Raw genomic sequence first — 25494 nt, forward strand, 5'->3', positions numbered from 1 at the left:
AGGCCCAGGACCTTCTCCTGTCCGGGGTTAGGTGTATTCTCAGGGAAGACGCTTCCCTCTCCTTCCCTCTTGCACCCTTCAGAAGGTACAGGAAGAGACCCACAAATGTGGTGCTCATCCTTCCTTTAAATGAAAGTGCCACCAAGTGGCCTCCTTCCAAAAAGGACTGGCAGGTCTTTTCTGCTCTCTCCTGAAGGCTGAACGCCCACTTCCTTACTCGCTGCCACAGCAGACTTCACGCCGGCAGCAGGGAAAGGAGGACTGACACTAGTAGTGCAGGCTGGTGGCCCCATCTTTCAGGGAAGAAGAGAACCCACATATGTGGGCCACCCTGACACGCAGGTGTTGTGCTAGGCATTTGCTTAACCCTCTTAACTACTTTGTGAAGTCGGGGTGACTCATCCCCACCTTGCACATGAGCCGACTGAGGCCCCAGAAACAAGTTGCCCAAGGACACACACAGCTAGTGAAGAGCATAGCTGGGATTTGGACCTCAGCGGGGCTGACGGCCCTGGTTCTTCTCTGCAGCTACACCATTGCTGGGTGTGGGAGGGCAGGGATGCGGTTTGGGCCAAACAGGGATGTAGTTTTAGACCTATTCATTGAGAGAGGGACTTGGTCTTGCAGAGCGGCACATACCCAGCCAGCTTCAAGGGCTGTCGCTGCCATACAGCCATGGGCCCCTGAGGGAGCCAGACCTCTCAGCTCACAGGCCCTGGGGCCTGCTGCAGGCTCTCACAGACAGACTGTGCCGAAGGAGGGCGCCAGGAAGCAACTGAGCTCTGTATGCCCAGCTTCTTTCCTCAGTCTCATCACCATGGGAGGAGAAAGCCAGGACGAGAGGGAAAGGTGAGAGTTATTTTGTTTCCTCTGTGATGGGACAGAGCAGGAAAAGAAAAGGAAAGTTTTTAAAACCTGCTCTCTCCTGTTCTCCGTGGTGTAGAGGAAGGAACATGGGTTTGGGAATCATATTGATTCCCACTTACGTTTGAAATGCCAGCTCCAGCGTTGATGGACCAGCGTGGTGGTCCTGGGCAAGCTGCATCTCCCCAGCTCATTCTTTCAAATTGCATTCAAATTGCATTGGTGAGGGTCATTGTGAGGATTAGAAGAAGGCAATGAATGTGTAGCCGATGGAGGATGTGTTCGATAGATGAGCTCCCGGCCGAGGGTGAGCCGTGCCCGCTGGATATGACAGCTGGCGCCTAGCTGGCATCCCTGGTTCCACTTGCGGCCCTCCCACCCACCACTCGCCTCTTCTCATTACAATCAGAGCAATCTTCCTAAAACCCAGAGTTAGTAAGTTCCCCGTCCTTAGACATCTCTCTTGATGCAGTCTGAGTTTTGAACGTGTCCCCGCGTTCAAAGGGTGTCCCCCTGCTTACCTCTGCAGCCACTTCCCTCACCCATGCTGCTGTGCTCCAGCCGCAACTCATGACTTCTCCTGTCCCAAATGAGCCACACTGTTTCATGGCTCCTCCCCCTGCCTGGCTTGTCTCCCCACCGTCCCCTCTGCCTCAGGCCCTGTCCCCCCCCCCGCCCCCGGAGGCTCCCACTCACCCTGCAGGCCCCAGCACAGCCCTCTCCTGCGATGCTTCTCTGAGCATTCCAGATCTACTCTTTCTTCTCGATCCTCCCTCCATTGTTACGTCCAGACACGTCTCCCCAGCAGACCATGAACGGGCCGAGGGCAGGCACTGCCAACAGGGCCCTCTGGTCATGTCCCAACGCGGTATACTGCAGGCACTTACTAGTCAGAGTCAGCATTTATTGAGCACCCACCCTATGCCAGACACGACCCACATGCTTTACAGGCATTAACTAGTCGATTTTCACAGCAGCTCCATGAGACAGTGTCACCTTCCATCCTGGCTGGAGGCAGAAACCATACCAATTATTGGAATAGAGCATTTAATCTTTAAAAATGATAACTAGGCAAAGACTGTGCACTTGGTCTCTAAAAAAGCAAAACCAGAACATTGCAGGAAACAGCTACCACACCTGGAGCAGCAGGAACAGAGGGAAGCAGTGGTAGTTATTATAACTTGGGGCTGGAACCGAGACCTGGGCTGAGGTCGCAGGCAACCCCAGAGGCAGTAGCCCTGGGCGGGGATGGGAGGACGATGAAGCTGGTTCTGAGTGTTGGAAAAACTGCAAAAATGGATTTTAGCTGTTGCTAAAGGAAGGCCGTGCCAGCGCCGGCGTGAAGAAAGGAGGTGGGGTGGTGCTCCCAGAAACAGAAAGCAACAGGAAGGAGCAAGTGCCTTCTTCCTCCTCCAGACTCTCAGTCTCCCTCGCATGGCCCCCGTTGGCAGCACCTCACGGCGCAGCTGGCAAAGCAGAAATAGGGTTTGCAGAGTCCCAGCTTCGGCATCACAAAGCAGGTTTGGAGCTGAGATACAAAAGCTTATCCTTTGGCACAGGGAGGAGCTGTTACTATTCCCATTGCACGGATGGGGAAACTGAGGCACAGAGCGGTTAAGGAACTTGCCCAAGGTGAAATGACCTAGAGAAGAGCCAGGGTATGAACCCACGCAGCCTGGTCTCAGCACCCTTGCTCTCCACCACTCTACCGTAAATGCTGAATGAATGAATGAATGAATGAATGAATGAATGAATGAATGGGCAAGCCCACAAATAATGCTTAGACCAGTGCCCAGCAGTGACTCCCTGCAAGCACGAGGTCAGCCCCGCCTGACAGCCTCCTTATCACCCTGCCAGGTCATTCACTGGAACTCCCCCAAGAAGCTGCGGGTGAAGAACAAGCACGTGGAGTTCTTCCGCAACCTCTACCTGACCTTCCTGGAGTATGACGGGAACCTCCTGCGGCGGGAACTGTTTGGCTGCCCCAGTGAAGCTGATGTCAACAGTGAAAACGTAAGTGGCTCACGGGGCTCGACGGCGCAGGGGCAGCTTCTCGGCCGGTCGGCCAAGGACTCCCAGGTGCCAGGCTCCATGCCAGGCTCAGGGCATGCCTGGGAAGAACCAGACCCCACCCCTGCCCTGGGAGTCCACCGTCTGGCGGGCACGTAGGCAGATGGCTTCCGTGCTCGTCGCTGTGGACGCAGAGGGGGGACACTTGGCCTAGACTAGGGGGCGTCAGAAGGGGGTTTCCAAGCAGAGGAATCAAAATGAGCAAAACCACCAGTGAAACGGCGATAAAGGGGCTCTGCGTAGCCAGGAAACTCTGGGGTCTTTGTGGACACGGCACCCCCACAGGAGACCCAGGATGCAGTGTGGTCCGCGCGTGGGGTGATACCAGAGATTTTCGCAAGCAGCGGGCTCCTGTAGCGTTTCGCAGAGTGAAGAGTGTTAGGTGGCAGTCACAGGCATAGCCAACCTCAGTACTTTCCTGTTTCTCCTCTATTTCTCATTTTTGCATATGCTATACTTCATTTGATGCTCAGAGACACCCTCTGTGTTCCCCCAGTTAGAGCTGAAGAAATTTAGGCTCAGAGAGGTTAAGCAGGTTTATCTCACAGTCACACAGCAAGCAAGGAGCAAAGCTGGGACTGATTTAAAGTGCTGAGGAGCAGCACATCGTAGCAGAAAAAGCAGGGCATGTGGGGTCAGGCTGACCTGGGTTTGGCTTTAATCCCTTCCAGTTGCCACTGTGTGACCTCAGGCAAGTTACTCAACCTCTCTGTGCTTCATTTTCCTCAACTGTCACCTGAGGATGAAACACTGTTACAGCGAGGCTTTGAGACTAAGTGAGAAATTGCATGTAAAGCACCTAGCTCCGCGTCTGCCGTATGTTAGATACTTGATAAATATTTGTCCCCTACCCTCTCCTCGACCCTTAGTAATGAGACACAGAAGAAACTGGTCTATTCACTCAGTCAGCGACATTTACTGAGGGTCGTCTTATGCTGAGTACCGACCATTCATCAGTTAGAAAGGACAGTGGTCCCTGCTGTCATGGTGCTTGTATTTTAGCAGGAAGACAAAATTAATACCTACACAAGCTATTAGGAAAAGTTATCAGCCAGTGGCAAGTGCTCCACACGGCATATCAGTGAGCCCCTGGGCAGCTGCATTGGTTTGGGGGGTCAGGGAGGACTTCTCTGAAGAGGTGCCATTTAATCTGAGACCTGACTGTAAGAAAGAGTCAGCTTTGGAAGGACAAAGAATCTGGGAGATACAAATCAAGTCCACCATGAGATAATCACCTCACATCTGTTGGGAGGGCTATTATCAAAAAACAAAAGAGAACAAGAGTTGGCAAAGGATGTGGGGAAATTGGAACCTCGTACACTGTCAGTAGAATGTAAAATGGTGCAGCCGCGGAAGAGAGTATGAAGGTTCCTCAAAAAATTAAAAATAGAACTGCCCTAGGATCCAGTTAAGTCCACTTCTGGGGATATATCCAAAGGAAACGAAAACAGGATCTCAAAGCGATATCCATACCCCCGTGTTCACTGCAGCATTATTCACAATAGCCAAGACATGGAACCATCTTAAGTGTCCACTGACAGATGAATAGATAAAACACATGTGGTATCTACACAATAGAAGATTATGCAGCCTTAAAAAAAGAAGGAAATCTAACCATTTGTGACAACATGGATGGACCTGGAAGCCATCATGCTAAGTGAAACAAGTCATTCACAGAGGGACACATACTGTGTGATTCCTCATACGTGAGACATCTAAAATAGGGAAACACAGAGAAGCAGACGACAGAATGCGGCTGACCAGGGGCTGGGGAGAGGAGTATCGAGAGCTGTTGTTCGGTGGGCGTAAAATTACATACACGAGGTGAGTAAATGCTTATAGTCAACAGAGCATTGTGCACTGAACATTTTTTTTCCAAGGGTAGATTTCATGTTAAGTGTTCTTACCATACACACACACACACATACACACACACACACACACACGAGAAGACGCAGAGACACTTTTGCGGGGGATGGGTATGTTTATTACCTTGATTGTAATGATGCTGATATGAATATGTGCATATGTCCAAGCTCACCATGTGTACGTTAGCTACGTGCAGTTTTTGAATATCAATTGTATAACTCAATAAAGCTGAGGAGAAAAAGGAGAAGAGCAAAGGAAGTACTTCCTAGTGGAGAACGTAGCTGGGGCAAAAGCCCTGGGGCAGGGCAGTTGATGTGAAGAACTGCAGGATGATTGCCTATGGGCCCAGGGGCTGGTGGGAAGAGGACAGTGGGAGAAGCTGAGCGGCTGGTCGGCGGGAATCAGATTGGAAGGAGCTGGGTTAGAGAGCCAGAATTTTGTTTTATTACTATTATTGCTTTTGTTAATATTCTTGTCTTGGATGTCATGAGAAAGCCGTTAGGCTCCCAATGGCAGGGGAGGGTCTGGAGGTATGCACTCACCTTGACCTTCATTAGGGTGACTGGTCACAAGGCCACCTCTGCTCTCTGTCCTTAGCACCCAGCCTTTGGCCCCCCGAGTCACAGCAGAGTCGCCTCTACCTCCAGCCTTTTTCTCTGCATCACCCCGGATGCCTTTCTCAGTGTCTGCCCTTTTATACCACTGGCAATAGAGGAAAGAAAACCATTAAGCACTTGAACTGTCCAGATGCGGGGAAGCATTTAGAGGTTGCCACAAACACTGTGTTCTTTCGGGTTTTCCTTCAGTTCTCTTTACTCAAGTTAGTATTTCTCATTATCATCAACATTTGAGGGTTCCAAACGCTACATAAAGACGGTCCTCCTGCCTCTTTTTTTTTTTCCCCCTCCATGGAAGAGGCTCATAAAAAGCCTTGCAGGATGAAGCCATCAGTTAGTCATCATATCAAGGGGTTCCCCGATGTGCTGGCAGTGTCTTCCAAAGTGGGACTTCCTTTATGAATGACTCACCGGCTTTTTCTACCACCAGCTTTCCCTCGTGGGTCGGGGAGGGGGGAGAAGTCCTTCGTGGTCCTTCTCGGAATTTGTGACTGCGTCTATTTGCTCAGTCAGCATGCGTGTGTGCCAGCCATCTGCCAGGCACCGTAAAGGGCACTGGGGTTGAAATTAGAGGCTGACCCCGTCTCTGTATGTGAGTTGCTTGCCACTTAACAAGCGTTAGAGATGCCAAGAGGACAGTGTGTCCAGTTTCAGGGAGGCCCATGAAGGAGAGAGCGGCCTTCTGTGAGCGCTCACCACAGCTATCTAACCCCAAACATCCTTGCCCTTGACACTGCAGGAGCCATACCCTCTTCTGTTCCTTCTCCATCCCAGGCGCTCTCCCGCTCACCACAGGCCCTTTGTGCTTACTTCCCCACCACCGGCCCCACCCTGCCCCTACGTGTCTAACCGTCTCAGCTGTGACATCTGCCGAAACTTTCCCTGACCCTCCTCAGCCTCAAGGAACCCTTTGTCACTCTATGACGTGCCCTGTTTTCTTTCCATCAGAGTATATACACTGGCCACATTTTTTTTAGTTCATGTAGTTGTTTCCTTCGTTTTTCCCCCCAAATATAAGACCATTCGATTAGAGACTTTGCCTATACTGTTCACCTCTGGGGTCCCCGCCCCCAGGATAGAAGCAAGCACATAATAACCACTTAATAAATAGTTATTGAATGACTTGAATAAATAAGAGGGAAGAATGAAGAATGAAGTTTCCGGTGAAGGCAGAGCAGACGAGGAAGTAGAGCCTGCAGAGAGAACGTGCTGGCAGTGTGGGTACTAGCGCATGGGCCCATTGGGAGAGGGGTGAAGCGTGATGCTGGGCACAAGGGCCGTGGCTGTGCTCTGGAATTTAGACTCCACCAAAGGGCTTCAATCTTGGTCAGACTTACCTTTGAGAAAAATCACTCTGTAGAGAATAGAATGAAAGGGACAAGACTGGAGGCAGGGAGACCACTTAGAGACTGTTGCCACATCCCAGGCAAAAAGTTGACAATGGACCTGTGACGTAAGGGCAGCAGCAGTGGGGACAGAAAGGAGAGATGGATTGTTTTGTGGGCACTAAGAACAGGGGAGCAGGTGCCACTGACACTCATGAATAAGACAGCAGGTCCCAGTGCCCTGTTCTAGCCAAGTTCCTCTGGCTGCACCGGCCGGCAGGGGCAAGGGCAGGGACAGGGCTAGGAGAGGGACTGCAACATCACACCCCCAGAACCACGTCTCTGTCGGGAGTTTCACCTCCTGGTCCTTTGCAAGCGTTATCTGCGAGTACAACCAGAGAGAAAGGGCAAGATCTTGGATGCCCCAGCTCTGTGGGAAGAGGTCATTAGTGCTGTGACAAGTGCACAGATGGTGGTAGTCTCGAAGAAATGAAGTCAGGAACCTCTTCATTGTACTGCAGATCCCAGATGGGAAAAGGCTCCAATGGCACGAAGTCTCAAGATTCGTTCAACCACTTGACGTACAGTGATTCAAACCATCGCCAGGCGCAGGGCTAGTGATCCAGAGGGAGCATTGCCGATCCAAGCCTGGCTCTCACAATGCTTGTCTAGTGAGGGATGCAGACAAGCCAGGGGTGTGTGATCAGTGCTCACATGGAGGTGGTGCTCTGAGAGTACACGAGAAGGGCATTGCCCACACTGGGAACCCGAAGGTGTATCAGGGAAGACTTCCTGGAGGAGGTGAGATTTAGAGGACAGCTGAGGAGGAGGGAGGGGTATGGAAAGTGTTCTGAGTGGGAGGGAGGGAGCAGCACGAGCAGTGGAGACGGAGATAAACTCAAGCATGGCCCATTCAGATTCAAATGAAGACAAGGTGAGAACAGAAAGAGCTGGAAAGTTCTTTTTTGCATTATTATAATTTCTTCACTGTGCGCTTTCTGGTCATCCCAGAACACTCATTTCAGAGTCACATGACCTCAGGGACATCATAGGAATGCTGTGAGCCTCGGGTGACCACTTGATAAATGGGGACAGTGATATCTTTGTCATAGCGTTTCATGGCTGATTTATGTGAAATCACCGAGAAAGAGGGACTGGACACCAGGAACACTGTGTTCGCTCGGATGCGTTTTGGGGTTTGTTTTGTTTTTGTCTTTCCCCCCACATGCCACAGTGCTCTCCCATCTGACGAGAGTCTGTTATACCACAAATGGATTGCAGGTTTTATTAGCGTTTCTTCTAGAAAGGCCTGGCAGGGAGAAGAACCTAGAGAGTCGTTAGAACTCTGTCTCTGAGGCTGTGAGGGCTGTCACATTTGCTCTAGGTCAAGTAATCCCAGAAGGTTCTCCTCCAATTAGGAGACCGCAGGTAGGAAGGAGAGGACACCTGGTGGGACTTGCTGCCAAAAGAAGAAATAAATTCAGGAAGTCAGAGGATTCATCCCTTCAGCGAGGAGCTAAGATGTGATGAGCAGGCCCCCATTTTAGAATCTGATTTGGAGGAGATCAGGCCCTAACAGTGTTGTAGAGTGACGGTCGCTGATGCGACATGGTGTGTCCAGGCATCTCTCCCTGGAACCAATAAGTTAATTTGTGTAAAGCAATAAAGCATCCAATAGGCGTTAGTTATTATTATTTTATTGACATGGTCATGGAGGCTAGAATTCTATACCTTAGCATTCCTCTCCCTTTTCCTCAGCAACCCAGCCCCTGTAGCATATCCGAGAAACCCTGGGACTGCACAGAACACAGTTGGATAATCACGGCTATTCTTCACCCCCTGCCAGCATCCCTAACAGGCTTGCATCTGACTTCTGCTGGAATCCTCCCAGAGACAGAGAGCTCACCACCTCCAACAGCTTACTCCACTGCTAGAAATCTCCAGAGCGAAGCCATTCTTCCCCCACGTTGAGTTGAAATCTTCCCTACTGTAAGGAATCCATTCATCTGAGTCCTGTCCCTGGAGCAAACTAAGGCCGCCCCCTGTTGTCCGTGACAGCCTGGCAGATAGTGCAGCCTGTCTCCATTCAGTGTATTATTCAGAAACATGCAACTCTCCCTAAGCACTGTATTTATAGGGTAATGCTTCATGATTAAGGAGGCCTTCCTCCACCTAAGGGAATTTTCCAGATAGAGAAGGCTCACCTTTTTAAGTGCAAAACCATTAAACCATACATGTTTTAACCAACTGGAGTGGGAATCTTGCTAAAGTACATGCCCTTCCTTCAGTCACCAAAGTGTGCGAAACTCAATTTACAATTTTCAATGACTACGGTCACATAGAGTAGGCTGAGAAGGCAGAAAGTGGCCCGAGGAGGGAAGAGGCTGTTTATCCTGGCAGGAAATGGCCTTGGACTATTTCCTGCTTATTCTGCAGATTCCTTTCTGACGGCTGTCACTTTCAGTTCATCCGCTTCAGAACAACCCTTTGTGCGCTCACCTCCCCATTCATCCATCCCCTGGCAGCTAAAAAAAAAGAAGAAAAAAAAAAAGAAAAACCAATGGTAAAGGAATTATCCACTCCCGTGTTAGAAGTTAAATTAGGAAAAATGGCAAACATCCAAAAAGCGTAAAAAACGGCGTGGTGGGGGAGGGAAGACTGGACATCAAATAGTTTTTGCTTTTATATGGAATTATAAGTCAGTAGACAGTGTCTTCAGACTTAGAGCTCCCCTATACCGTGACCGCAGCAGACATCACTAATTGATGGCCCCACTCTTTCCACCTACGCTCTATACCTACCCCAGTATCCTCGCCCAGACAGTACCCCAGGAACCAGTACCCGTCTCCCGGCGGTGACAGTGGAGATGCCGTAGCCTGTTGCGCAGCCGTGTCCTAGACACGAGTCACTCTGTTCTCTCCCGCACTGGGGCAGCTCTCCGCCCTGTTCCAAGGCCTGTTTGTGCTTCTTCTAGCCTTTGACAATTGGAAATTTCCTGCCGAGAAAGAGAAAGGGACACACAACTCCAGTCTTCCCCGACAGAGAGGGGAGGGAGCATTCGCGTTACACTTCACAGATAAGGAAACCCAAGCTCAGAGGAGATGACCTACTTGCCCAAAGTCACACAACTCTTAGGTGGTGGGGCCACCGTTTGGAACCGGCTCTACCTAACTCTGAGGTGACAAACCAAGGCCATAGTGAAAGTGAGCAGCATCATAACGACAAGTCACTCAGCAATTCTCCAAGTTGTTTTTACGTGTGTAATCAATCGTTCTTGCTCTTTCGCGCACCCTGCAAGGTAGTTATTATCATCTCCATTTTATAGAGGAGGAAATGGAGGCTCAGAGAATAGAAATCATGGAATGGGTTGCTGGCAGCACTGGACCTCGTACTGAGCTTGACCCACAGCAGAGCAGTATTCCTCCCCCACCTAAAATTGCAATACCTGCCCCCTACCCTACCTACCCCCGCACACCTAGGGCTCCTTCCTTTAGTTTTCTCCATAGCCCTTCTCACCAATTGATATATTTTTGACTTACTTATTTTGTCCATCGGGTCTCCTCCCACTAGAATGAAAGCTCTGTGACTACATGGATTTTTGTCTGTTTTATTTATCAATAGATCTTTATGCCCGGCACCTGATACGTGCTCAGCAAATTTCGGTGAACAAATGAACTATTACAAGAGCTTTTCTTGAAGCATTTGTGGTGTGCCAGAAAGTTTCTTGTGCTTGAAATCAGAAAGCCTGGCTCCAGGACTAGATCTGTGACACTGGGCATAACTTTCACCTTCCACAGCCTCACAGTTTTCTCACCTGCCGAATGGTCATAGATAAACCTAGGCCAGGCTGAGGGTAGAAGGGGTTAAGGCATGCCAAGTGCTGCCAGCCATAGGCGGTCTTATTACCAGAGTTGGCCAGAAAGCTTGTCCTGGCCGCCTTCCCTTCCAGCTGCTCTGAGATCCCTGCCTCACCCCCGAGAGGAAGGCTTCCAAGCTCAGCTCCCTCCTGCTACAAGGCTGGTGAGCTGCCTGAGCGGCCCCGTCCCCTGACACCGAGCTCACTAAGAAGAAAAGACAACAGCATCACCATGACTCAATTAGAAGTTAAAAATAAGACACATATAAACAGATTCTATAAACACTTTACAGCATCACTGCACGGCAGTGCCAGGGAACAGATGGCTCTGTGGAAACAGCTGTATGCCAGAGAAACCCCAGAGGAAAACCAGAATGTATTATTGCTCTCACGTGTGAGCCACATGTCACCAGCTCTTTAATCACACGGTGGACAGCAGAGCCCAGAGCCCTAAGACGGGCTGCTGCCCAAGGCCGGTCTCCAGTGACCTTCCACCGGCGTGCTACATTCCGGAGCCTGAAGGATCAAAGTGTTTGCTGGGAGGCCCCGGGAGGGGATGAAAAGAGCCAGCGTGAAGGTCCTCAGTAGATATGTTTGCACCACAGACGCCATTGTGACCCATGTGCTGTGTTCCTGTCCAGCTCCAACTTGCACACATCCCTCTTTCACGCCCCTCGGCTCCAAACGCACCAGGTGCTCTGCCCCCTGTGTCTTTACAGCAACTTCCTGTCCTCTTCTCCTCTTGGCTGGATCTTTCTCCACTAACTGGTTCCTCATGCCATACATGAGAGGGCAGCTCTAGAGCAAAACTACATCATGTAAAAATCTTAGGTATCCTATCTATGGGATTTCAGGCCGTTTACTTAAACTCTCTGTGCCTCAGTTTTCCCATCTATGAAATTGGAATCCTATATAATTAGTACTCCCTCATGGGCTCAGTGAGGACTAAATAAGGTAAGATAGGTCAGGAGCTCAGATCAGTGCGCGTCATAGCACATGCCCTCCGAAATTAAGTTTTGTTTGTATTATGAATACACAGTATTATAATTATAAATTTGCTTCTTTGTTTCCCCCACCCAGACTATATGAACAATTTAAGTACAGAAACTGGGATTCCTTCCCCATCCTTAGCACAGGGTTTAGCATAAAATAAGGGCCTTTTATTAATAATTGTGTGTGAGGTACAAATTAATACTGATACACACCCGGGAGGGAGACAAGGCCTTTTTCTTCTTTATTTCCTCAGAGCTTAGGTCGGAACTGGGCAGAGCTGAACCTTTGCTGAAAGAACCTAAACCCATGCCTCTCGTATCCCACGAAAGAATGAAAGTGGCCCATGGTTGGGTTTCTTTTGTTGAAAAAAAAAATGGTTTGGATTCCTGAAACTTCACTGATTAATACACACAGCAGGCAACCAGTGAGTTTGTAATCCCTTTCTACCTGTGTGTTTTGTTTTTTTGTTGTTATTTTTTAAATTTTTGGGGGGGGCAATATTGGGGAACAGTGTGTTTCTCCAGGGCCCATCAGCTCCAAGTCATTGTCCTTCAATCTAGTTGTGTAGGGTGCAGTTTAGCTCCAAGTCCGGTTGCTGTTTTTATCTTTAGTTGCAGGGAGCACAGCCCACCATCCCATGCGGGAATTGAACCAGCAACTTTGTTGTTGAGAGCTCGCGCTCTAACCAACTGAGCCATCCAGCCGCCCCTCTGGAAGCTCAGCGCCAGCTCGTTGTCTTTAATCTGGTTGCGGAGGGCGCAGCTCACTGGCCCATGTGGCAATCGAACCTGCAACCCTGTTGTTCAGAGCTCACGCTCTAACCCCAACCCACCGCCCTCTACCTGTGTGGTTTAATAAAACATAACCGCTTCGTGGAAACCACAGGAGAGAGCCCTGAAGTAAGTTTCAGGAGATGTGAGTTAGAACCCCTGCTTCTCTAAGCCAATCTCTGGTGCCTAGTTTCTTTATCCATCAGCTGAGGGCAACAGGCAGCCCTGTGTGTCTCACACAGATCCAGAGATAACAGGTGAGGTCATCGCTGTCAAGGCCACGGAAAAGTGGAAGTAAGTTGAACATACAGAGCAATATTCTCTAGTGTTATTTTACCCACCAGATAGTTCTACCCATTGTTTCAAGGCATCAGAAGAAGTGTCACAAGGAGAAATGGGTGGCTTCAGACAGACGCTTTACTTGGTCCACTGTGCTCTGTCTCCATCACTTACTGTATAGTTCAAGTGGGTGTGTTGGTTAAGGTAACATGAGCAATTACAAGACGGGCCCAGCCTGCTAGCCATGTCTGACTTACATACAGTCCAAGGGTGTTCCTGATTGGCAGGTGGCTTTTCTCCAGCATCCCAGACTCTTTCCATCTTGTGGCTCTGCCCTCCATGGAGCTTTGGTCTCCTGTCCCGGATGTTCTTGCTCTGGCTGACAGAGTGAGGATGGTGCCTGAGACAGCCTTCGATGTGGCTCCTGTGGCAGCCAGAATCTGCCCACATTCTACTGAGCAGAGCTCGGCCACACAATTACCCTAACCTGCAGGAACATTGGAAACACAGCCTGGCTGTGCCCCCAGGAAAAGAGGGGAATGTGAATATTGGTGACACAGAAGGTCTCTGCCACCGAGACAAATACACGCGTTCAGTCCTCTACAGTCACAGAACCATCTAGTGTTAGAACTAGACAGAGCCCCAGAGATTAACGTCATTACGGACAAGATCTCGGAGGACATACGCCTGGAGGATATATCTCAGCTGCTCGGTTCGCTCACCTTCTGACCTTGAACGAGGAGCTACACTTTCCAGGCGACAAATGCCTTCATCTGTAACACAGGGCTGATAGTCGTCCGTCATCCATAGCGTCGGTGTGAGTATTAAAGGAGAACGTGCCTGCAAAGCTGTCACAGCACATTACCTGGCCTAGTGAGCACGTGATCCTCAGGAGCAGTGTTATGAAGCCTAAGTGCCTTGTCTGGCTCTGGAGTGGCAGAAATGACTCGCTCAAGGTCACATAGAACATGAGTGTCAGAGGGACCAGTCTCAGTTTCCAGTTATCCCCATGATCTCTCTCTTTCTGATTTCTCCTGACTTTGAACAGAAGTCCGTGAGGCCAGAACCCAGGGACACACCCCCAACCCCTCTGAATCCTCAGCCATCATCTCGGGCAGCTGTGAGGTCCATCTCGGCCGCTGTCCTTAAGGATGGGAAAAAATAAATGCAAACTGCTTCAAGGATCATTTTTCCCTGGAGTCCAAATCTCCCTTTGCCTCAGCTGCTTGCCCAAAGAAGCAATTTAGCAAATGTATTTTATCTCAGGAGAAATCAGTCTTTTGTTTCTGTGACTTGCTTGTCAAGAGCTCCCAGCTTCCCCCCGTGGCCGGAGTGTGGAGTGTTGTAGAATTCAGGTCCTGTTCACGAAAGCCCCACTCTGGCTCTATGTCTCCCTGGAGAAATTACCAGTAACCTGGGTGAAAAGGAGGCAGTTTTTAAGCTGCTCCGAGTCTTCCGCTTGAGATAACATCAGCCATGCATTCGGCAATAAGCAGTCCTAGATTAGAATTTGAAAAGGTGCATATTGTAATCATGACGACATTGCTTAGGTCTGTGTAGCACTCTACAGTTTACAAAGCACGTTTCCATGCATTTGCTCCTTTGAGAAAATTACAGGGAATTGGTTAAATACAGAAAAGTAGACAGAAGCCAATAAAATTCATCTGCAAATCCACCACGTGGAGGAAGCTTTGTTAACATTGCAATGTGTTCCCTTTGGTCTATTCTCCGTGTGTGGTTTTTTTGTTTCTCTTTTTGCTGTATCGGGATCATACTGCATACACATTTTTATGGCCTGCTTTGTTCGGGGAGCATTGTATATCTTCCACCAGCTCATTTGATCCTCACATCCATCCCCCGGGAGAGAAGTAATTTTGTTGTAAAAAGCTCCCTGGTTTGAGGTCTGAAGACTAGATTCTCCATCCAGATTGTGTCTCTCTAGCCATGTAACTGGCAGATTTCTGAAACGTTCTGAGCCTCAGTTTCCTCCTTTGTAAAACAGAAATGTGTGCTGAAGGATTAAATTAGTAAAGCAGTGCACCTGAAAACATTTGGCACTGCACCTGGCACATAGTAGGTACTTCTTCCATAGTAGCTAAGCGAAGATGTAGTCCACCATGTTGAAAACAAATGTATTAAAGCTCAAGGAAGGTATCTGGTGCGTCCAGAGTCCCACAATTCTGACAATGAATGTCTGACATCTTACCTGATGTACTTTCCACAATATCCAGTGTGGTTGGTAGACAACAATGTTCCTTAGACCCTCCCTCTTAAGCACTGGGATGGTCACAGGTGACGCTGGGATGTGGATGCCACTGAACCTCATTATTGGTACCATGAAGTTCATAGACACAGGCTATGTATCCCCCCAGGATTTCTGGTAGACCCTCCCCCCTAGGGCAGGCCATACGTTGGTAGCTCCGGGAGCACTTTCATTGGTCACTATTCCCTTTCTTAACATGCGGCGGCTACGAGTACATCTGTTACAGGTTTATTGCGCCCACATGATGCTCTAGATGGTCTCAGTTTGGAGGATGCATAGGTGGATGGGGCACAGCGCCTGCCTTTAGGAGCCCGATACATGGGTACTTTTCAGAAAATGGCTGTTGGGGCCGTTTACCTCGGAATGTCACTTTCCCTCAACTCAAGGGTACCTGCCTGTGTTTGTACAGAGGGGAAGAGAAACCCCGTACACACGTGCATTCCTCCTGTTCTGGTTACTCTTTTTCTTTGTCACGTGATGACAAACTTCTCCTTTGAAGCCTCATCAGAGAAAGACCCTTTTCTCCACGCACGTGTGCCTGGCCACACACGTGCACACATCCTCACAGTCTCACTCCTCTCTCCATCGAACTGGACGCCGTGCACTGCTGTCAGCACATTAAAAACGCAACACAAAACAACTGGCCCCCCTCCCCCACAAAAAACACCCTGCTTTTGCAAAGAACTTTGCAGATGTTTATTCTCTAAAGGAGAATAATTGCATGTGTTCTTTCGCAGTGTGGGTGAGAAAGGGAGGGAGGATATCAGCTGGTTAGGTATCCTGCTAGCATGCGTTATGGTTTCCAGGCATATTTGGGCTCCTGAGGAGAAAGAATGGGGACTGTCCCTGACTCTCATGAAACAGGGATTTACCGGGCCCAGCCAGCCCCTGCCTTCCCTGCCCTGCAGACCCTGCCACCATCTCTTTCAGGTGATGTTTGAGGACAGAGCGCACCCACCTAGGTGTCTTCGGGGGCCCAGGTGTCTCCCTTTGCTCCTTGTAATCACAACCATGTTAATAGATGGAGTCCGTTGAGTCTTTACCTCCCTGCAAACACTGAGCTCTTTATGTGCCGAGTCTCTTGGAATCTTCCCACAGTCCCGTAGGGTGGGGACTATCATTATCCCCATTTGGCAGTGGAGGGAACTGGAGCTCAGGAGAGTTAAGTCACTAGTGTGCTCACCCAAGATTGTACTGCACAGTAACCTCAGCCACTGTGCTGCGGTGACCGAATGAGCGTCTTTCCTGGAGAGGCGGCTGGTGGTGGAGGGATGCAGACCCCGGCTGGACCCCCCTCAGTGACCTCGCGATCTCGGAACAGCTTTCTCAACTGTCAGATGAGGCTGCACGCGCTTCACGGGAGGCTCTAAGGGAAGGGAACCGTGTGTGCCCCGCCCCTTGCTCGGAGCCTGGCATGCGCTTGTTTGCTGTCCAAAACCTTGTCCGTCATCACAGGCCCTTGAAAGGCAAATAGTGGACCCAATAATGGCTTCAGAATGATCACCTTCTGTGCGTGACAGTAAGCATCCAGAAGGAAAATGAGAAGGCCAGGCTTTCACCTCACAGTGGTTCCAGTCTCCTGTGTGCCGCAGGCATTGCTCACGCATGTAACACAGGAATACTGAGCTCCTGTCATATGCTCGTCACGGTGCTAGGGGCCATGGGGCGGTGGCACAACCTCGCCGGGAAAGTTGTCCTTAGAGAAGTTTAGTTCAAGCTGACAAGTGCTTTCGTGGACTTACGAGTTGAGTGCTCTTGGAGCAGAGAGGAAGTGGGCCCGCTTTAGCTGGCAGGGCCGGGAAAGGTCCCACAGAGGAGGTACCATCGAAGCTGAATCTTGAATGGTAGAATAAATAAAACGTAACCAGGTGGAGAAGACGGGGTGAGGTGAGGGAGGGCATGGCAGAGGGAAGAACGTGTGCAACGTCATGGAGGTGTGCAGGGACAGGCAGGTTTGGGGGACATAGAGAACATCACTGGTGTAAGGATGGGGGGTGATGAGTTAGAGAAAGAGTAGAGTCAGCGAGGATCTGGGTGTAATCCTGCAGAGCCGAAGGGGTCACTTGGCTCATAGGATCTTAGGTGGAATGAGAATTCCAATTTCCTGGCCTTCCAGGGCTGGCATCGTGGCAATCTCCAGGTAGGCAAGGACGTGGAAATGGACTTGTAAAGCTAAAGAGTATCCTGATTACATCCTTTTTAACACTTAAAAGTTTTCAGATCGCTGAGAATGTCTCCTAGGTCACTGGATGTCCGTGATTCTCCAAGTGGCATTTGGGAATATGTGGAGGCCCTCGGACTTGGACCCGGCCATCCGAAGAATGCCAGTCGGCTGGGGCTACCCGTCCCCTCATGCGTGGGACAGGCTCCCATAATGAAGAAGCACCTCATACAAAATGCCAGTGACACCCTATCAGTTAGGAATCTGTTGCTCCCAACCCGTAAAACCTCAGTGGTGTATGGGCATTGTTTATTGAGGCAGCTCTGTGCGTCTTGGCTGGGCTCCATCCCATGTCTGGGCCTGTTGAGGACACTGCGGCCTGCTCCAGGTGTCATCCCGCAGCTGCCCAACCCAGGCGTGTTGTCCTGGCAGTGGTGGAGGTAGGGCAAACGTGTACTCCCCCTGAGGTCCAGCCCAGATTCAAGCCTTAGGGAAGTAGGCTCTGCCTCTTCAGTAAGTCCCTGGAAATAAGGCACTGGAAGTAATGCACTTCTTCAGTAAGGAAGGCACTGGAAGTCACATGACAAAGGGGAGGGATGAAGAACTGGAGCGATGGATGCAGTCATCTGCCATCACTCACACCTGGAAAAGTAATGCCAGAGCTGTCCATCATTAGCGCCTTCTGGAAATTAAGTAGCAGAGGAAACTGAAAACAGCAAACCTGCCCTTCTGGGTTTGACCATCAAAAACATCCAATGGTGACAAACTCAGGAGGACAGGGTACGAGGGTCAGGCTCCTGGGCCCCTCGGGCTTTCCTTCTCGTTGCCAAGCCCCTCTCTCTTCCCCCTACCTTTCAGCTCCAGAAGCAGCTCTCGGAGCTGGATGAGGACGATCTATGTTACGAGTTTCGGCGAGAGCGTTTCACCGTCCACCGGACCCACCTGTACTTCTTGCACTATGAGTATGAGTCCGCTTCTGACAACACGGATGTCACTCTCGTCGCTCAGCTCTCCATGGACAGGTACGGCAGACGGGCCCCAGCCTCCACACTGTCCCCTCCCTGCGGCTCGTCCCCTGGTTGAATGGAGAAGGGAGAGAGGGCCTTGTGCGTGAGGTGATTGAAGCCCGACATCGTGGGGCTGGAGTCTCACCCCCGCCCCAGCACTGAAAACCAAGGACTCGCGTGTTTCCATGGTGGTGGTGGTTTTTGCATGGAAGGAAGGATTGATTCTAAGAAATGGAGCTGTACTGAGATTAGCTCAAGGAAAAGGAGGTGCATTATGGATGTCACATAGACTGCAACCACAGTCACCACCAGGAAATGGTTCCCGTGTTGTTTCCTTCTACATGTACCGATGCAACAAACGTCCCTCAAGCTTTTATCAGGCGATACTGATGTGATCCCTGCTCTTACGTGGCTCCCAGGCTAATGCGCTGGTTCTCAGCCTTGCATAGGGAGCTTTGAAATTCACGTCCAGGCTCCACTGCAGCCCCGTTAAGTAGGAATCTTGGTGGGGGGGAGACCTGGAATTGTTTTGAGTTTGCAGTGATCAGCCAGGGCTGAGAATGTGGGGCTAGTGTATGAACAACAGTAAACAGTTAAGTAAAATGATTTTAATTGTGGTAAGTGCTTTGAACGAACCAGGACAGACAATAACAGTGTCAAGTGAGGGACCTTCTTTAGGTGGTGTGGTCCAGGAAGGTCTTTCTAAGGAGAGACCTGGAGAGTGAGAAAACGAGTCAGGCATGCACGTTGCTGAGAGAGTTTTCCAGGCAAATGAAATAGCAGGTGCAAACGCGCTGTGGTGGGAAGGGGCCTGTCCATCCAAACACCTGCTGGGAGACCAGTGCGGCTGCAGCATCGCGGGGGATCGAGAGGAAAGTGTTTGAGATTAAGGTGATAAGACACTGGAAACTCATAATATTTGGATGTTATTGTAAACATCGTAAGAAGTTATTGGAGACATTTAGGCAAAGTTATTTGATGTAATTTATGGTTTTGAAAACATCTCTCTGGGTGCCAGGAGGTAAATGGATTCAAAGCCCCCACGGTCAGTCTCTCTGGGCCACCCTTTTCTGTAACTGCTGTCATATGTGCCTCCTTCCCACTTCAGCTGATCAGCTTCCTCTTTGATTTACACATGGACCATAGCGGCTGCCCTTGCACCAGCTTTCTTTATGTTATCCCCCCTCAGCTCCCACAGTTAGGAATGGAGTTTGGTTGGCAGATTCTGTCTCTGAGCCACCTCAGACATGTCTGTTCAGCATATGGATGCAATATCATGGGATCCTTTTCAGGATTAAATGACTTAAAGCCTGTAAAGTGCTGAGAACGGTACCTGGCACACTTACTAAATGTTCGATACATGTCAGTTGTTATTAGTCATGAATGAATCAATGAACGAATGAACAAACAAATAAGCACTTAGACATGAAAAGGTTTACATAAAGTCATCTGGGGGTTCTGGGGGGTGAGCGGAACCTTGCATCCAGACGTGTCTGGGAAAGATTCATATGGCGTGTGGCTCAGGTAAGTAGGTCCTTTGCTTTGTGAGTCAGTCGTGTTAGCACACGACGGCTTGTAGAGTTAAATGCTTTCATTGGCTAGTGGTTTCCCGGAGCTCCACCCGCCTCCCGGTCCCCTGTGCACAAACACAGAGAATGTGCTGACCATAACAGATAACAGGCAAAGACAAAATGAAGCAGAGGGGGCAGGGGGCAAACTCAGATTCGAGCCCCAGCGACATCCTTAACTTGCTGCGTGATCTCAAGCAAGGTATTTCCCTCCTCGTGGCCTCAGTTTCTCATCTCCAGAATTCATGTGCTCACTCAGCAAACCTTCCGTAAGCCTCTATCACTACGTGTACCAGGCTCTTGAGGGGCTGGGAATATTTATAAGGCCCTATTCCCGCCTCCCCGGCGCGTTCAGCACTTAGACAGTGTGTTAGGTGTTTATTGTTGGGTAACAGGTGAGCACAGATTTCCAGCTTAACAAACAACCATTTATTATTATCTTATGGTTTCCGCAGGTCAGGAGTCTGCATATATGGTAGCAGGGTCCTTTGCTCAGTCTCAGGACTGAAATCTAGCTTTTGGCTGAGGCTGTGATCTCTCATGTGGGACTTGGGGTCCACTTCTAAGCTCGTTCAGGTTTGGGCAGAATTCTCTTCCAGGACTGAGGTTCGGTGTTCTTGCTGACTGTTGGCCAGGGTTCTTGTAAGCTCCTAAGAAGCCACCCTCAGGTCTTGGCCATGTGGTCCTGCCATGGCATGGCAGCTGACTCCTTCAAGGGGCCAGCAGCAGAGTCTGTCCAGCCTGCTGTATCACGTAATCGCAGAAGTGGCATTCCTTCATATTCCCAGGTCCTGGCCACACTCTAGGGAGGGGATTACCAGTGTGTGTACTCCAGGGGGCAGGAGTCTTGGGGAGCAGCTTAGAGTTCTGCCTGCTACAGACAGGTCTCAGGTTCTTACAATAGAGAGATGCTGTGAGAGCCCACAGGAGGGGAGCCCCCCACCCTGTGGGGGGTGGAGAAAAGACAACCCAGAATGTGTCCGAGGGAAGGTGTCATCAGCGTTGAATTGTCAGTCTAAGTAGACATTAGGAGCCACATGGAGAGAGAAGGAGGGCTCGCCAAGGCGGAATGTGCAGCATATTCATGGTACTGAGAGGACACCGGGCCCGCTGGGGAACACATGGGGTTCAGTGTGGCTCAGCTTAGGGTGCAGGAGCGAGAAAGAGGAGAACAAATGAACGTAGCCAGGTAGGTAGGGCCTGGCTTCCAGAAGGCCTTGGGGAAACCATGGCCCTTCTGGTTCAAACCTGTCAGGTTCCCAGTCAGACTCTACAAGGGACTGACTTAGAACAGTGTCCCAGAGTCACCCCTATTCTTGGTGTCCCTTCGGCTTCTCACCCAGCATTCAGTTTGGGTGCCCACACTTTTCCCCCACCAGCGACAGAGTAGTAAGTCACCTGGCCAGAGCAGTTCCCAACATATGTTTACTATTGATCAAAAGTCACTTGGCTAAATACACAAATAACATCAGTAAAGAGTATCCAAACGCAGTAATAAGCTTTGTAGGATAGTAACTATTACAGTAGATGCCAAAAGCTCACCAAACTAGGGGAGAACAACACTGGAAAAGTCACGTCCTTAGCTGAGAGAAACTCAGGCGTCTCCCACCCCGCTGTTTGTTAGTTCCCCAGAATGCTGCTGCTGCTGTTGTTATTGTTTCTGCTGCTAGAAGTCAAGGCGTCTTCTGATGCTGCAAGCTGCAAGCTGCGTACAAGTTTTCTAGATGCTAACAAGTTTTCAAGAAGGCTATCTGTGGGGAACAACACTGGAGAGGCCTGGAACCAGCCAGACCTCACCAGGTTTGCGGCTGGACGTCAGGACATCCCCTGGTGTTGTAAGCTGCCTGTTGCTGGAAGTCTTCAAAATGTTAGAATGATGAGAAATCACCAATGACAAATGACCAAATGATGAAATAATTATTACACTGCCAACTGAGGTCTGACTTATATATGTGTATCTTTTCCAAAAATGTACCTTAGAGCCAGGATCTTGGTTCCTGCCTCCCCCTCCAGGAATGGCCAGTCCCGGGAGGGTCCGGCAGTTACTGATATGAACGCTGCCCATCCGGCCGAAGGGCCAATTCATCCGGATAAGCGATATCTACCGTTCCTGCTTGGGACCATCAGCCCAAGGTCTTCCAAAGCCTGGCCTGTCACGTCGTCCTGATATAACTTAGCTACTTCTTCACTTCATCTGTTGATGTGGGCGAAACAGACAGAACAAAGACGGAATTCTCTGAACCCCTGATCAAGAATTTCTTTACCCCTAAGCTAACCTTCACCTCACAACACAGAACAACAAACCTCATCCCATATCTCCCCTGCTCGGGAGAGTGAGACCAAAGGGGGAATTTACTGAATCCCTGATCACAATACAGAAATCACCTCACATGTAGGAACACATAAAAGCTAATAGACAAAAGCTCACATCAACCAATGAAGGCAAATTTTCCTCAACACCTACCCTATAATTCGGCCTCAGAATTTGTATGTGTTGGCAATAGGTCATTGTGTCACTTACATATGAGTAGCATTTCAGCACACCCGATAAAACTGTAAACAGCATCAATAATTTACAGTTTAAGGTCAAATCTTCAGTATCCAGCAATGTCCAGTAACAAAGTAGTAATTGTTTTTCAAAGGGATATATAGGCCTTGGCGGCCTCTGGCAGCTTTTTGCTCCAAAAACCTAATAAGCAGTTAATAAACGCAATCCATGCCTAGCCAAGAATTTTCTTTTTTACCTCCTTTACCCACAACTGTCATTAATGTCTGCCAGATATCCTCTGGTTCGGCACGATGCAAAAAGCGTCTCAGTTTTTGTAGAGGCCCATCCCACGAGCCCATTCCTTTGCTAACAGCACAAAGTGGGTGCCCTCCCGTCTCAGGATGTCGGGGGAGACCCTGGGCCCTTGGGACATTTGAAATAAGAAGGCCATCCTGCTCGCTGCGCCAATTATGTGATGACGGGTGGGGAAAAGGAGGAGGAAGGACACAGGCTAGAATGGGGCGAATGAATTTATTTAGCAATATCTAATCAATTTATTTAGCAATGTGCAATAGCAAAAGACAAAGGCAATTAATAGAATACGTTGATGTCAGAAAGTAAAAGCAATTAAGACTAAGCTATATACATTGATACCAATGTCACGTCAAAGGAGTACATATCCGTACAGGTTTAAGAGATCCCAACACATGTTCACTATTGATCAAAAGTCACTAAATACACAAGTATCATCAGTAAGGAGTATCTAAAAGCAGTAATAAGTTCTACAGGATAGTAAGTATTACAGTAGATGCCAAAAGCTCACCAAGCCAGGGGACAAGAATACTGGAAAAGTCATAAATCAAAACCTTGCCACATCTGTAGCTGAGAGAAACTCAGCCGTCTCCCACCCTGCTGTTTGTTAGTTCCCCAGAATGCTGCTGCTGCTGCTGTTGTTGGAAGTCAAGGCGTCTTCTGATGTTGTAAGCTGCAAGCTGCATATAAGTTTTCAAGGTGTTAACAAGTTTTCAAGAAGGCTAACTGTGGGGAACAACACAGGAGAGGCCTGGAACCAGCCAGACCTCACCAGGTTCGCGGCTGGACGTCAGGGCATCCCCTGGTGTTGTAAGCTGCCTATTGCTGGAAATCTTCAAAATGTTAGAATGATGAGAAATCACCAATGACATATGACCAAATGACGAAATAATAATTACACTGCCAACTGAGGTCTGACATATATTCTCTCTGACGTACCTTACAGCCAAGTTTCTTGCTCCTGCCTCCCCCTCCGGGAATCGCCAGTTCCGGGAGGGTCCGGCATTCAATGATAAAAAAAGAAAATATATTACTTATCCGGCTGAAGGGCTAGTTCATCCAGACAAGCAATATCTACTGTTCCTGCTTGGGACCATCAGCCCAAGGTCTTCCAAAGCCTGGCAACGTGCCTGTCACGTCGTCCTGATATAACTTAGCTACTTCTTCACTTCATCTGTTGATGTGGGCGAAACAGACAGAACAAAGAGGGAATTCTCTCCACCCTTGATCAAGAATTTCTTTAACCCTAAGCTAACCTTCACCTCACAACACAGACAGAACAACAAACCTCATCCCATATCTCCCCTGCTTGAGAGGATGAAACCAAAGGGGGAATTTACTCAACCCCTGATCACAGCACAAACAGAAAAAGCAGAAAAGCGACTTCATCTTATGTCTCCCCTGCTCGGGAGAATGAGGCACAGACAGCAAACATCTCCCCTGTTCGGGAAAGTGAGACCAAAGGAGGAACAGAAAAGCAACCTCATCCCATATCTCCCCTGCTCAGGAGAATGAGACCAAAGGGGGAATTTACTCAACCCCCAATCACAGTACAGAAAGCACCTCACATGTAGGAACAGATAAAAGCTAATAGACAAAAGTTCACATCAATCAATGAAGGCAAATTTTCCTCAACATCTACCCTACAAGTAGCTACCCCCTAGGGATATTGTAAAGATCAGATAAGATCACGCATGCCTGGGACTTAGCCCTGGCACCCATTCAAAGGCTCCCTAAATGTTCCCGGCACTATTGGCCAAAATCTGAACCTTCATGCACAAAAGGACACTAGGCTTGCAAAGAGTTTGGGGTTCAAATCCCACCAGCTCTTTTACGTTTTGCCTGGTGATCTGTTATGGCCAGGTGAGCAAGTCACTTACCACTTCTGTGTATCTTTCTCCTTCTATAAAGGGTTGAATGAGGGACTCTCTGTGAAAGCCTTTGGCACATACATTCAAGAAATAGTTGCTAGATGTGAACACCCTGACCACAGTATCTGCACATGGTAGGTATGTAGGAGAGGTAAGATGATGTAGGAAAAAAAGAGGAGAGAGAGAAAGAAAGAGACCTGGGTTCAAAGTCCAGTTGCACCACTTAGTAGCTGGGTGAATTTGGGCAAGTTAGTTAGGGTTTTTGAGCCTCACTTATCTATGAAGTGGCAGTAATATTGTCAAGTTCACAGACCGTCGTCTGTGTTATATAAAATAATAGGCCAGAAAGTACCCAGTGAGTTGTAGGTGTGCAACAAATGTTAGTTTCCCTTCCCCTTATATACATGTTTTTTTTTGTTTGTTTGTTTTTTACCTCCATGCTGGCTTTGAGATTTGCTGTCTGTAATTTACGATTAGAAAGAATTTTTTACAATGATTAACAACCCAAATCTGTCCACTTGTTATCAACCAAAGAATGCAGGCAACACAGAGCCCCTCTTCCTGTGCCAGCCAGAAACATCCTCCTGGCCGTGGCTTTAAGGGACCCTGCAGGACCTTTCTCCACAGCCCGCTCCCAAGGAAGCCCCAGCACTTCTCACATCCACTGCAAACAGTGAGCACAGAGGCCTTTCCTTCAAACCACACACATCCCCCTGTGTGGCAGACACATGGTCCCCCCTAACGCAGTGACAAGTGTCGCCATCCTGACAATACCTCAGAGAACCCCAGGAATTCCACACCCTGAGAGATGCATAGTGGGGCGGAAGCAAAAATTATGAAGCTGAAACACAAGCTGATGAAGACGGTAGAAATCCCTCCTTCCGCTCCATCCTACACATTCAATTATGATGCAGCAGGCTGACTGGCGCCTGTTGGATTGATTTTTAATTTAAGAAACATTTCGGGTGTGTTTGTAAACCTTTGAGTCAGAAGTAGGCCCTACGTGAATGCCACAACGAATTAGGGGAGGCGGTGTGCGGGCTCCCGAGCCCGGCTCCCCCTGGAATTCCGTTCAGAAAGAATGAATGTCGCCAGCCACAGCTGTGGGGCTGGCAGGTCCGCTCTTCTCCCAGCCTCTCAGGAGACTTCCCTCCCGTCCTGGCAGCGGACATGAATGATTG

At 49.3% G+C, this 25494-nt stretch overlaps 1 protein-coding gene across 3 annotated transcripts in view; it reads left to right on the forward strand.

Annotated features, from left to right (window-relative positions):
• The window catches only part of LARGE1 (LARGE xylosyl- and glucuronyltransferase 1), a 494394-nt gene that overhangs the window by 441950 nt on the left and 26950 nt on the right, over nucleotides 1-25494 (forward strand). For all 3 annotated transcript variants that reach the window (XM_033117375.1, XM_033117374.1, XM_033117376.1), the window contains 2 exons: nucleotides 2722-2877; nucleotides 17926-18089. In XM_033117375.1, the coding sequence (XP_032973266.1) occupies nucleotides 2722-2877; nucleotides 17926-18089 (320 nt within the window). The remainder of the gene's footprint in view (nucleotides 1-2721; nucleotides 2878-17925; nucleotides 18090-25494) is intronic.

Source organism: Rhinolophus ferrumequinum, chromosome 10, assembly GCF_004115265.2.
Source record: "Rhinolophus ferrumequinum isolate MPI-CBG mRhiFer1 chromosome 10, mRhiFer1_v1.p, whole genome shotgun sequence".
In the NCBI taxonomy this organism is placed as follows: Eukaryota; Metazoa; Chordata; class Mammalia; order Chiroptera; family Rhinolophidae; genus Rhinolophus; species Rhinolophus ferrumequinum.